This window comes from Thunnus thynnus, chromosome 14, assembly GCF_963924715.1.
Source record: "Thunnus thynnus chromosome 14, fThuThy2.1, whole genome shotgun sequence".
NCBI lineage: Eukaryota > Metazoa > Chordata > Actinopteri > Scombriformes > Scombridae > Thunnus > Thunnus thynnus.
In genome coordinates, this window is record NC_089530.1 from 17,400,318 (window position 1) to 17,414,514 (window position 14,197).

General features: G+C 39.4%; 1 protein-coding gene across 1 annotated transcript in view; it reads left to right on the forward strand.

Moving 5' to 3' along the window:
- LOC137197123 (protocadherin-15-like) overlaps positions 1-14,197 on the forward strand; it is a 177,674-nt gene that overhangs the window by 141,030 nt on the left and 22,447 nt on the right. Inside the window, exons 24-26 of the mRNA XM_067610286.1 lie at positions 7,076-7,185; positions 8,335-8,475; positions 12,679-12,806. Coding sequence (XP_067466387.1) covers positions 7,076-7,185; positions 8,335-8,475; positions 12,679-12,806 — 379 coding nt within the window. The remainder of the gene's footprint in view (positions 1-7,075; positions 7,186-8,334; positions 8,476-12,678; positions 12,807-14,197) is intronic.

A 14,197-nucleotide genomic window follows, 5' to 3' on the forward strand; every position in this document is an offset into this window, starting at 1 on the left:
TATGTTTTGTTGTCTACTGTTGCTTTATTTTTAGTTTTATTTTATCAATCAATCCACACTTAAGAGAAGGTCACTGCACAAAACACTAAGGTACAAGAAGACCAAACAGTACGTAGGAGGAGAAGAAATATCTTTTTAACTGACAATGATTACATAAAGCTTCTGAGATTTGGCTTTGTTGTGCTGCTATCAAGGATTTCATTCAGTGAAAATGAAGTAAAAATGTAATAAAATTCAGTATTTTCTATTGTTGAAAACAGGTGCCTTTAGATTTCCACCAAACACTTCAATACAGTTTTGTGAGGCGACATTTGAAAAACTCAAAAGCAGCGTGTCGTTCCAGAAATAATGTTGCTGTTACTCTGGATAATCCGCAGACCTCACTATGGGCAGATTTCATTGGAACTTTTTTGTGGTATAAAATAGACTCACGTACAATAGTTTACTGCTCTATCCTAGGGTACATGCTCAAAACATATGCATCATATAGAAAGCTCTCCATATACCACACCTGAATGCAGTGAGACTTTTTGTAGCAGACAATTTTTCATCTTCCGTCACAGTTTAGACTATAATATACTGTAGAAAGAGCATTTGAATTTCAGTAGCAGTTTTAATGGGTAGCACAGAGCTCTTGTGGAGAATGTGTGCCCCTGCATCCTGAATGATGTGTTAATGCAATTTAATCTGTACTTTCTGACAGGCAACATTAATGCAGTAACCTCCTTGCCACCATGTCATTGTGGTCCAGTTGGATGTTGTGTTCACAGTTGCTGGGTGTTTTCTTTTGCGACAATTGCAGTATTGTATATTCTGTGTAGAGAATCTGACTCTTTCCAAATGAAATAGCTTTGTAATACCCTGGCTGTCAGACCCCGCACTATTTCCCTTTTGAATATCTGGAGTGGTTTCAGGATCTTGTAATAGCTCTTTTTATCTCTGTTTCTCATTTACCTTTCTCCCCTGCACTTCTCAGTCCCTCGTTGGTCTTGCCAAACACAACCTGTAATCTTTAAAGTTCACCCCTCAGTCAATACATCACTACAGCTCAAACTCTAAAATAATATTACATTATAAGAGGGGTGGTGCACTCTCTATCTCAGCTTGAACTTTGATTTAAATGGACTACCATGTTTGAAAAGGGGAAAAAAAAACATTGGGCACAGAATGACATTTTGCTCTTAAGTATTTTTAAGGACTCAATTGCAGCAAAAATTGTGTAATTTGAATTATTTCAGTGACGAGATCAATTGAAAAGCAGTCACTTTAGGGAACAATTATTGTACATGTGATACAGTATTTACAGATCGTACTGTATTTACAATATATTACACTCTCCTCCAACATCTGACAATAGGATGTTGTCATTAAATACAATACTGAGGTTTTCAGCCAGTCATTCAGAGTTTTAAATACGCTAATGAAATTTGAAAACCTATTATGGAATTCAGGGTAAAAGGCTATTTCCCGTGTAAATCATGCTGTGTTAATGAGCTGACTTTGCCTTAGCTGTCAAAATCACTAAGAACTATGGTCTTATTAGAGAATATTAGCTTCGGATTCACAGCAGTATTTCTCCTTTTTTGTCTGCTTGTTCCAGAAGGAGCAGACATGCCTTCCCTTTGTGGAATTTAGTTTGAGTCAGAGGAGTCTCTGTTTGTCACTCTGTGTGACTTGCTTTCAGGCAGGAACAAACAAGTTAACACCAGGGTGACATAATAACTAACTAACAAATTCTCAAGCACATATCCCCCCCAACAATCATCGAATTAGACTGATTCATAATTGCTGAGCAAAATGTGCAGCGTAATACCACCATCGGCAGTCAGGCAGAAATGTGCTGCAACACATTTGCGTGTATGTATTTATGGTGTTTATGATGGTGTTTGTTAGTGAGTACATTACAGTTAAATGACTCATGTAAGCCTTTGTTTTTGTTCAAGACCTTTTATGCAGCATTGCATATCTACACATCCACCAGGAAAACACAGACTTTAGCAGAGACTCGCACTCAACGAGGTCACTCCTCGTGTCTCTCGGCATGTCCATCGTGCTTGTTCACTCTGTGATGCAATGGGTGAATAGAGAAGGAAGGCGAGGTAGAAAGAGAGTCGACACGGTAACAGTGGTCCCAATGGCGCACGACAAGGTTTAAATGCCTCTGCCTTGTCTAGTAAGCATCACTCCACCATTGGCTCTGGGGCAGAGTGCTCGCTGACACCTGTGTGCCGCCCACGCTTCTCAGTGGCATGTCATTCACCCTCTCTCATGTTGACACCAGGACTCTCTGCTGCTGCCTGTTCCCCTACTCTCTCTCTCTCTCTCTCTCTCTCTCTCTCTCTCTCTCTCTCTCTCTCTCTCTCTCTCTCTCTCTCTCTCTCTCTCTCTCTCTCTCTCTCTCTCTCTCTCTCTCTATGGATGGGATTTTTTTTTTCCTCATCTGAATATGAAAGGAATGAAAAGTAGCTTTGGCCGTGCTCAGTAGTACACGGTATTGCATTATGTATAATTGACTCTTTGAATTCGCCTACTGCTTGACTCTTGAATACACAACTTATTTGCCTTCTCTGGTATGTTTAAGTCTCAGTATATCAGCCAGCTCATAACTCCTTCCACTTAATTATGGCTTATATTATTAAAGTGCTTGTGTTCAAGTGGCAGTTTAGATCATCACTCCACTATCATGTTTCATGTGCCGAGAGTACATGTTTCTGTCTATTTATCCTTCAGCCCACCCTTCCATCTGTCTACCTATCTAGCAACAGTATCTACTGTATCTAACCATTCTGTCATCCTTTCTGTCTACATGTAGATACACCTTTATGCTAATCTGCGTACTTCATACACCTTCACACCTCCCTTGGCATTTCACAGCAGCTTACAACCTCCAGGCAAAGCCACTTTGTTGGGAAGTGATAACATGTCAGCTCTGCTTTTTTCCGGCAATCACACCATGCAGCCTGGTGCTAGCTCTGCAAAGCCCTTCAAACCCGATTCTTTCTCAAATAACAACCCGAGAGAAATCTATGAATGGGTCAGCACAGGTTATAAACCCCTTCTCCGGACCACAGTTTTAACAAAGCTGTGACCATCAAAGCTGAATGCTGATTTTGGTCAGTAGATGTGTACTCCAAGAAATCTTTGTCCAAAATCTCTGCACAAAGTCACTTCCTCTTTCTAGATTAATTTGGAGTTTCAGTACTTTATGTCACCATTTATGTGTCCAGCGGTGATTTTTTAACATGATTGTGTCACAACAGTGACAACACAGTAAGTCTCAAAAAGAAGTTTTTTTTTTTGATTGGAGGGTCTTTCAGCCTGTCAATCTCAGCTGGCATGGTTGCTCCTTTCCCTCATCTCAGCTTTAATCAGGCTTCACACTTTTACCCAATTCAGTTTTTCTGGCTGCAAAAGCTTCAAAGAACTGAGTGAGCAGAAAACGTAACTTCAAGCCTCACAAATTGTACGTACGTCCACATGTAGTCTACGGGTTTCACATGAGGCTGATACTACTTTGATATGAAAGGTACAGCAGGTAATAGTAAGAATAGGGTTGACATTACTATATAAACCCCAGTGATTTTTTGCCTTCTTATCTTTGAATCGTTGTTTGATCTCAAGCATGATTTCTGTGTTTGATACTTACCAAAAAAAGAAAGTTTTACCAGATTATTTGCATCATCATCCCATATTTTTTGTGTCAAAACAACGTTGCAGCAACTGCAACGTCAAAATGTCTCAACCCTTTTGAGCAGTGGCCTATAAACTTAAACTTAACCCCTTAGTCTGGTTCGAATAGTCAACACCAGTTGAATCTGCACACAATAACCTGTAACATGTACAGGCTTTGTGTGAGAGACGGGTATTCGTCTCAACCAAACCTGAATCGTTGTTTGATCTCAAGCATGATTTCTGTGTTTGATACTTACCAAAAAAAGAAAGTTTTACCAGATTATTTGCATCATCATCCCATATTTTTTGTGTCAAAACAACGTTGCAGCAACTGCAACGTCAAAATGTCTCAACCCTTTTGAGCAGTGGCCTATAAACTTAAACTTAACCCCTTAGTCTGGTTCGAATAGTCAACACCAGTTGAATCTGCACACAATAACCTGTAACATGTACAGGCTTTGTGTGAGAGACGGGTATTCGTCTCAACCAAAGCTACTCAGCAGCAGGAGGGTTGTTATTGTCTGTTGAAAACAGTCTCATCTCGCCAATGATATCCCCACTTCTGGGCTTTTAGTCTCCAGAATGGACGTTAGATTGCTGAAAAGTGTATTAAAAGTGAAAGCACATACATTTAGTGACAACCATTGTGTCACCCCTGGTGCCAATAAACGGCACATTTATGTGACCGATCTAGAGTCACACATTGGGCTGTGCTGCAGCCCTCCATGCTCACATTGTTCAGCGGCTTGCCTCTGTGTTCGTGTCAGCCTGTTACCCAGCCAAACAGGTAATTTACTCATGTGAAGGCCACATTAATAAATTGGCTCCCACCACAGTGGAGCATGGTGTTGCGTCCTGCCCCCGGATGCCACAGAGACAGCAATTATTCAGTGACAGCCCTACAGTACACCAAGAGGGAAATTGAACAGAAGTCATTTAGTATTATCCAAACAACACATTATTCACATGTCAATAACAGCACTGTATTTTTCATGAAAGGCTTTATGAGCACATGCAATTAAGTTATTTCATTGAAGCATACACTCAGCAATATTATCTCTCTAGATGGTATGCAATATCATCCTCTGTCCAAAGGAATGGCTCATATTTTCCAGAATTATTCACAACCCAAGATGTCCTTGGGGATTGTTTGTCTCTAGAGACAATAACTGTAGTCTCCGGGATGATGGACTGCTCTTTTTTACTGTCCTTCAAGAACATACGGATTGCACCTTTGTTTTCCTCTGGAACTCTGAGAGAGGTAAACACATATTCTATAGTAACTATTATACCTGCCAACTGTCCAAAAAGTTACCGAGTGTTTTGTACTCCAGTGAGCAGCAAAGACAGTGTCATTTATTGTTTCTTAACACCTGTGTATCTTTTTCAGCAAATACACTTCACCTTTTCTGTGAGAATAAACTTCTTACAGCTCTTCATCTTCACCATTTGAAATTGGTTCCTTGTGAAGTGCAATCCTATAAGGGGGTGTTGTGCTACAAAATAAAAATCAACCCTGAAGGGGAACTTAGTCTGACCATGTTTTCGTTCTTTGGATCATTTTATTATTCTTGTAGTAAGATTTGTCAGAGCTGAAGGGTCAGTGAAGACTAAAGAGATGAAAGCATTGAAAACAAGTTATAAACATAGACTGGAGGCGATTAAACACCTCCAGTCCATGTTGGACTGCCAAGAGAGCATCAACTCCCCAAAATACCCTGTAACACCGACAATGACTGTATAATAGAATCTGACTGTCACAGATTATGGTGTGAGTGTTACTCCCACAACACTGTCACAGATTTCTTTCTGGTGCTGTGAGTGTTAGTCAAACTTAGTGCATGCATGGTGGTTTTGTAGTTTTCATTCAAACGCATACACGCCTCATATACGGAGATGAGAAAACAGGCTAGAAAGCACAGTATCACAAGAGGGTGTCACAGTGAGATGACATTATCAGCTTAAATCAGCCCTCACCGCCACACTGCCACGACAGGGTTCCCTGCTATTTATGGCAGCTGTAATTTCTGTAGAGAGTGGTGACAATCATATCTGCTAGATATGATTACACACTTCTACGCCTGACAGTCAAGCATTGTCATTAGCTGTATGAAAGTCTCACTTATCAGGGGAAAAACACTCAAATCTGTTCACAGAACAATTCATGTTGCACTTACTATCAAATCTTTTGTTCGGATATTATTTATTTATCTGACCATAAAACTGGTGAATTTGTCTGGCAGTTAGATTTTAAGTGAGAGGTCTTTGCTCAAAGGACACCATATTAAAAGAGTCTGATGAATTAATCAGTCTACCCTCCCACTGTTCTATTCGTTCTATTTTCAAGGAGTTTTTCCTGGTCAGGGATTAGGTGGCAAAAGGACAAGCAAAGAAGCCGAAACTTGCTTTTCCCCTGCAGCTTCCTCCTTCCTACTGGTGAAAACCTCCACATTCTCAAGAAGCTGGAAGATTTAATGCTTCCGTAATGTGCAGGGTCTGTCAGTCGTTTCCGAAACTAGGGCCCAAACAACCTTGGTTAGCTCCCCTCGCTACAAAGGAGCAGCAGCTCGATACAGAGGTTTCTGTGAATCGCTGAGCTCCTCGCTTTATCACATAGAGTGAGACTAGCCGCCATGCAGAGAAACCTCATGTTGGCAGCTTGAATCTTCAATCTCATTCTTACGGTCACTACCCAAAGCTTGTGACCATAGTTGAGAGAGCTTTGCTTCATAGCTCAGCTCTCTCTTCACAGCCGCGCTCAGATAAAAAGCCAGTATTACTGCTGCTGATGCACCTAACAAGTAGTCTTGTGAGTGTCCTTATCCTCACTTCTACAGTAAGTTTTTGTTGGATATGTGAGGGAGATTTGGCATCGGTCCAGCAGTTTTGGATTATTTATATTTATAATTATTTTATTGAAATGATTTGAAAAATATGCATTCAGTAATGGTTTTTTGACAACACTATTTACCATTTGTCACTCAAAGAATTAATTCTTAAGAGGAAAAATAATATTGCAAATAAAGATAAAATAATAGATAAAGAAATAGATATATACAGAAGTGAAAGCTGTTAACCTCACTCCTGGGCAAAACTCATGCCTCTGGCAAAAAATGGTTGAATTATTTAGAAAACATTTACACAATCACAGTAGTTGATGCCTACTCTTCTTGTATTCTATACTAAATATTTTATCTTGCACTAATCTCGCATTCAGTTGAACCTCACTTAATAAGTTTGAATTTAATGATTCCAAAAATGTATTTTTTTTCTGAAAATGTAGCTGCCTTTATATCTATGTTTTTATATTGATGATATTTGAATATCTGCCACTGTACAGCTTAATTGATCCTTCAAGTCTTTATTCCATTTGTCTTGAGATCTGTCATCCATGTCTTTCCAGGTTTCCTCCAGTCAGTGAGCGGGCTGAACTTGGCACACCAGTGGGGACTATTCTAGCTGCTGCTGTCAATCAAACCATCTTCTACTCCATCGTGGGAGGAAATGAACTAGGTATGTGCTCGAGATCATATACGGTACCGTGCAGTGCATTAAGACTACAATTTAAGATTCTCTTTTGCAAATCCTCCAAGATAATGTTTTTACATCACAATACAATAGATATTTTCTTTCCCAACACAAGTTATGACACAGACTTTGTGTTTCAAGTACAAAGTCCCCCAAGTCACTGTTTTTTATTTATTTTTCTGCATAAAGCAAAGATATTTTGGTGCCAGTGTGTCAACTTTTACAAAGCCTTGTCTCTGACAACTGCAGAAGTCCACAAACCAAATTTCCATTATGGTAAAGAAATTACTGCAAGAAAATATGTGTTTTAGGTAAATTTGTGTTGTCATATTTTAAAATACTGCTGAAAAAGCTCCCAGATTATTTTTGAAAATTGTGCAATGCAAGTCACAGCCACAGATACTGTTTTTCCCATCTTTTTCTAGAAGTAGAAAAGACGGTTTTGACATACTTCCAACCATAGACTACTTTTCACACTTATTGGCAAAGTCTGGAGAGCATAATTACATCCAGGAAGAGAGATAGAGAACACCAGAAAGGTGTGAGGTCAGCTATCTTTAAGCCAAAAGTAGGAGATGTAAGTAGGAGAAGGAAGAGTATAGAAGGAGGCTGTCAGCAGCCCCTTACCCACATGCACCTCCAGTGTTCCTGCAATTAAAATTAGAATGAATGCAGTTTTTCTGTGATTTCCTTATTGTGCAACGACTGATCTTTTTCTCCAGTGCTGCCATTAACTATAGACTGTTATTCAAAATTTTTTGTAACATACATGTGAAGATTTACGACTGCTTCAATGACTGGATAATTGAACAGCATTTTTGCAGGTTCTGTGTGAGAAAGGTGCTAGAAAAGGCTCCATTGAGTGCTGCACTTATGAACAATTGGCCATGAAGAGTAAAAGGTCCTCAGAGGAAGTATAAATGCATTCAATTGATACACCTGCAGAGTGGCATTTAAACAGTATTCACCCAGAGATGTGTAGTGCTAACAGTGCAAACCATATACACTAACTCTGATCAGAGAGAGAATGTGGTTTTAAAAAAAGGGGGGCTGCTTGTTTACCTTGGTTTTATGTACTTTTGTAGATGCACCTGTGTAATTAACCATGCTTACATCCATTCTGTTTGGTTCCAGGTCATTTTCAGGTGAACAACAGAACAGGCGTCATCTCCACAGCTAAGCCTCTGGATTATGAAAACGTGACCAGCTATATCCTCAGGGTCCAGGCAGACTCTATGTTGGTTGTCATGTCCAACCTGCGTGTGCCTTCTAAAAGTAAGAAACTGCAGCCAGTGAATGGGTGAATGTGGAGACTGAGGGGAGGATTGTGTTGTAGGCAGACAGGGATGAAATTGTGTTTCATATGATTCCAGGTATTGCGCTGTATTTAATCATAATCTTCCACTGTGACAGATTATGATTAAACGCAGTTGTAGAAATTCTATCAAAGCCTATTTTTATTCATCATATTTATTTTCATGTTTGCCATAATCATGTAGAGCTATTTTTCATTGCGTGTTTTGTACGCATGTCTGGATTATTCCACGCTTCTGCCTTCTCAGAGCCTTATTTAAGAAAAATGTCAAAATTCACACACAAATTATAAATTCTTGCTAGAACCTCATAAGCATGCACAGACAACATCAAATGACAGTAAAAATACTGTCTACCACTTTTTGCTTAATAAATGCATTTGTGCTACCTATACTGATAGGCTGTTGATTTGGATCAAAACAAGGAAAACATTGTGTCACAGTGTGCATATAGCCTGTGATTGGTTCTTCTGTTCTCCATTCAACATCAAACTGATGAGTATAAATTTATTGATTGATTTCTTTTCGGGTTAATCACCTGCTCTCCTAAAACCGGCATTGTTGATCATTTGTTTGTCTGATATGCCATCTTCATAAATCCTGGCTAATTGTGAGATGTCATATACTTTGAGTAACCATGTTGCAGCACCAGCAATTATATTGCATTTATTTTTTGAATTACTCATTTCAAGTTGTGGTTAATATGTCAATACCCTCTGTTCCGCTAACAAGACGTTAGCACTGTGTAGAACTTTATGCTAGACTACTAAAACTATGAAAACTTGAATATGAACATGTAATATGTTCATTGACAGATTAGACTCTCATCTTTTCAGTCATGGTCATTATTAAAAAAAAAAAACCTTAAAAATTATTATGAAAATATGGTTTCCCCCTATGTTTAAAGCAGTTCAACAATATCATAATGCTAATTCATTGCAAGAGTCAATGTATTTTAATTTAGGCAGAACACCGCCCAAAACAAGGGAGGGGGCAAAGGGTTTATCATAGAGAATGTTTAATTCACATATCCCCTGTATGTTCCTACTCTTAAGTATGTCAGTAGAAAGTATAAACCTCTGTGTCAATATGCTGACACAGCGGTTTTATACAGTAAAGGTGCTGTCTAAACACATCACAGCCTCCTCCTGGCTGCGCTTTTCCGATATCCGCTCAACTTTTTTGTGTCTTTGTTGTCTGAACATGATGAGTCATACATATTGGGATAACAGCGCACACTTCCAGATCTCCCTGACGGCATTCATGGTGTTGCACACAAAAAGTGATGGAAGACCTTGAAGAGAGCGTGACAGAGAAGTTCAAACCTACTTCTCCAACTCTGCACATCTGCGGCAATCACTATATACAGTAAAAGGGCTGCATTTATATGGCGCCTTTCTAGTCTTCCGACCACCCAAAGCACTTTACACTACATTCACACACACATTCATACACTGATGGCACTGCCTTTGGGAGCAATTTGAGGTTCAGTATCTCACTCAAGGACACTTTGACATGCGGACTGGAGGAGCCCGAGAACGAACTGCCGATCTTCCGATTAGTAGATGACCCGCTGTACCTCCTGAGCCACAGCTGCCCCAATAAAAAAAATAAAGTGAGCATGATTGTTGGATTGTTTGTTGCGGAAAGTTACATAAATTGTCAGGCGCACCTGTTGTCAGAGAGGACATTGTTAGACATTCCATTTTGTTTTAAGAATACTGAGACCTTCAGCCTGCGCTCATTGATGGCCATGTTCAGCTGGATTATTTCTAGGCTCTTTTATGGCCAGTTTACCAAGAAAAGTCTGTGTAATGATGGATGCTGTGCTAACTATAAATGGGGTCCATACCTTGCTCTTGATCCATTTGAGCTACCAATGACTAATCAATGACCCACTCTACCTGCCTCTTACTCTCTCACATACTAATGACAGCAAGTACAAGTGCACAGACGCACACACATACACACTCACACACACACATCACTTATCTGAAAGATGTAAAGGAGAGGACTCTGCCTCTCACACACGAGGGAGAGAGCTTCCCTGGCATCTCTGGGCTGAGGTCTTTTGGCAGACTGTAGAGAAACCATTTCTTTTGTCACTTGTCTCACTTTTATTATTTAATGTAGATCAGGACTCCTTGACAGGGAACATCTTTCTTCTCATCGAGTCTTTATTGAGTTTAAATTATCAGATCTTTACTGGACTGGTTCGTCAGATAGGTTATCTTAGCCTTGTTAGGACCAGTACAGTATGTGTAGCTCACAGTTGGACATTAATATGTAAGGAGACACACATTTAATAGTTGCAGACTGCAACAAGAACTAATTAAACATGTTTTATAAATGATAATGCACTCTTCCGAAAACTCAAGCTTACTCTGTATTAGCAGCAATCCCTCCTTTTAATGGGCCCATTTCTTTCATGCATCTTTATGAGCTTGTGTGTGAGAGTGACACAGGGAGGAGGGAGAGAGAGGCCATATTTATGCCTATGTGTCCTGATACTCTAAGAATGGAAAATAGCCACTTTCTACAAAAGGGGGTAGTTTTTGAAGACAGTGGCTTTTGTGCCTGTAATTTGATGTGCTGAGTGTTTCCAAATTCCCCTGCTGCATCCTTTGCTCTAACGCCACATAGTTTTACATTTTTGTATACTGCCAGAAGAAAAATAGTCCTTGACACTGCATATTCTTTACCTAAACTGCAGCGTTGGAAGGATTTGCACTGTACATATTTATGCTGTATATTGCATAGGTGTAACTGTGACAAATTAGGAGGGTGAATGCTTAAACTCAGTGTGTGTGTTCTCCTTTTAATGGGACACAATGAATGATTCAAAAGCCTCACAAACAAGGCCAGTTAACTAGCAAATTTAGTATTAAAATGCTAAATGTTCTGCCTCCTTTACCCATGTCTTTCTCACTGTGTTTTTCTAACTCAAGGGAAATTCCTGTAGATTATTATTTCCAATAATGTGCAAAATGCTTATAAATGCATTTCAGAGCCTTTTAATGACTGTCTTGCACCAAGTTGTGGAGAAAACAAACTCCTCAGTGATAAATTATGTGAGGTAGGCCTCACTTAATGAAGTGGGAGTCAAGATTTTATCATCATTTTTATTATTTTACAGGGTCATATTTCACTCAGAATGTAAGATTTATCACTAATTGGTTGGTAAACAGAATGCAAACCGGCTCAGTTGTTTTCCTGATCTTCTTACTGAGGGTAGCGAGAGAAACCATCAACATGGCTCAGTCTGAGCTTTTCTCAGCTCAAAATATTTGCTGTTATCAAAACAAAATTAACCTCCTCATTATAGACTCTTAGTTGTCAGCTACACCAAAATAGCTTTTCACACTGGGTTGGGTTGAGACTAAACAAACATATTCCTCCTCCGTGCATGCAATTACAAATCCACTTCAAATAGTTATTGCAGTACAGCTGAAAAGTGCCACTAAATGAAAAGTGGTTTTCCAAAGCTCACTGAATCCACTTGTGGTCAAAATGAAAACAAGCAACCAACTTCACTCTTTTCAGTTGGTTTTCAAAAGCTAGGTGAGTCTGATTTCTCAATTTTAAAATAAATTTAAAAAAAATCATAATTGGTCAAAGCATATCGATTGAGTTCAAGAAAACCCTTTCTCAGATTACAGAAAAGCTCACAAATATTGTTATGCTAAAATTGGTGTTGGCTAGCCAAGAGTATATTATCATAAAAAACCTTTGTTGATATACTGTGATGTTTTCAGCAACGACTAACTTGCAGAACATTCTGGGAAATGGTTTCAAGCTCTCGTTTGAAGTTTAGGACCCGCTGATGACCATGAAGAAATTATGTTGATGTGGCAATTTTTGAGTCTAAATTATGCAACATTTGATCAATAGCAGTTCGGATGACCTCAGAGATGTGTTTATTCAACAGCTAGTGGCCATGATGATATAAACTTCTGTGTGTCCCATTTCTTATTTTGTGAGAGTGCAGCAACCCTGGGTTATCAGATGCTTGAAATTGAAGTACACTATAGTTGAATGCTGTGTGTTTTTGCTTCAGTCTTGGTTTTATACTGTTCTGTCTAGAAAATGTAACTTTGCATTTATGGCTAAAGTGAATGAGTTCCACAGTACTTGAATGCATTCTGGTGCCATTTGTTCTTTGCAGCTAACACAGCCAAGGTGTTCATTGAGGTGCGTGATGAGAACGACCACCCTCCCGTCTTCTCCAGGAAGCTCTACATAGGCGGAGTGACGGAGGACGCCAAGATCTTCAGCTCTGTACTCAAGATAGTGGTAAGAAAATATTAACTGTGGTTGTTTTTGTATCAGCATACACAGAAACAGGCTGAAACTAAAGTGCCTGATTCTGCTCCCACTTCTTCATCACTTACCCTGCAGCCACGGTGGGAGAATTCATCCGATCCGCTCTCTGCAGCACAGTTTCATCTCCCGCCCCCTATCGTTCTCTACATCTCTTCCTCAATTTCGCCCTCCCCACTGTCTGCCTTGTCCACGAGCAGGTGGGATCAGAGTGAGCTGAGCAGTGTAATCCCAGTATGTTCACAGAAGCATGGCTGGACATCCTGTCTGATTATCAGCCTTCACTGCAAAGGAGATTTCACTTTGTCATCCTGTGTACCATACTCTATTTTCTGTATGCGTGTGGGTGGGTGTTAGTGTATACTTAGCCTTGAGTTTGTGTACAAAATCCTCAACAACCAGCCTCTGCAATGCCTACCTGGAATGTCAGATCTATACTTACAGTCATGCATTTATGTGTGAATGGACACAATGTTATGAGAACAGATTTGTCAGGGATTCAAGATTTTTGTGTTTTGTTGGGTTTATGTTCTTAGTTTGTTTTTGTATTTTCCACAGGGTATCTCGTTTGTAAATGAAGGATATAAAGAAGTTTTAAAATTATTGTTGGATGTGAAAAAGTGCTATTATAGTTTTAAATGATTGTATGGCATTATAAATAGAGGGTCCCTACAACCATCCACTAATTTATATGTACTGTACACAATGATTAATTAGGTACAGTACATTTATTTAGAGTTTATTTATTTGGAGTTTAAAAGCATAGTAAATGAGTGTGACACAAAAATCAATTGAAGGCCTGACTGAATCGAACAGATTTTCAGATGCTGTTTAAAACAGTCCACATCGCTCCCAGACCTCATGTCAATGGGCAAGGCTGTTCCAGAGCATGTGAGTCACAACAGCCATTGAGTTACCCTTGGCCTTGACGTTTGACAAAGAGTCAGCCAATGAGCCATGGTCACATGGCATTCAAATCCTGCTTTTATAGTTAAAAGTTCACAAATGTAAGCAGAACCTTGATTGTGGAAAGCCTTACATGTGATCAGCAGAATCCTCATTTTGATTCTATATTTCACAAAGAGTCTGTGAAGTGAAGCTAGAACAGAGCAGATTTTGAACTCTCCGGCTGGTTTTATTGCACATGAGAACGTTGTTGCAGCTCTCTGATGCAACGGCAGTTTCTCCACTGATGATTTGCTCAGCCATGTGAACAGAGAGTTGCAATAGTCCAGCCAGGAATAGTCAACAGACCAAAATTTAGATTTTGACTTTTGACTTAGTGCCATATCTTTTGATATAATGCTATCAGTGTCACTAATCAGGACTTCTTTTTTGTTGCAATTAAGATGAAATTTTATGGT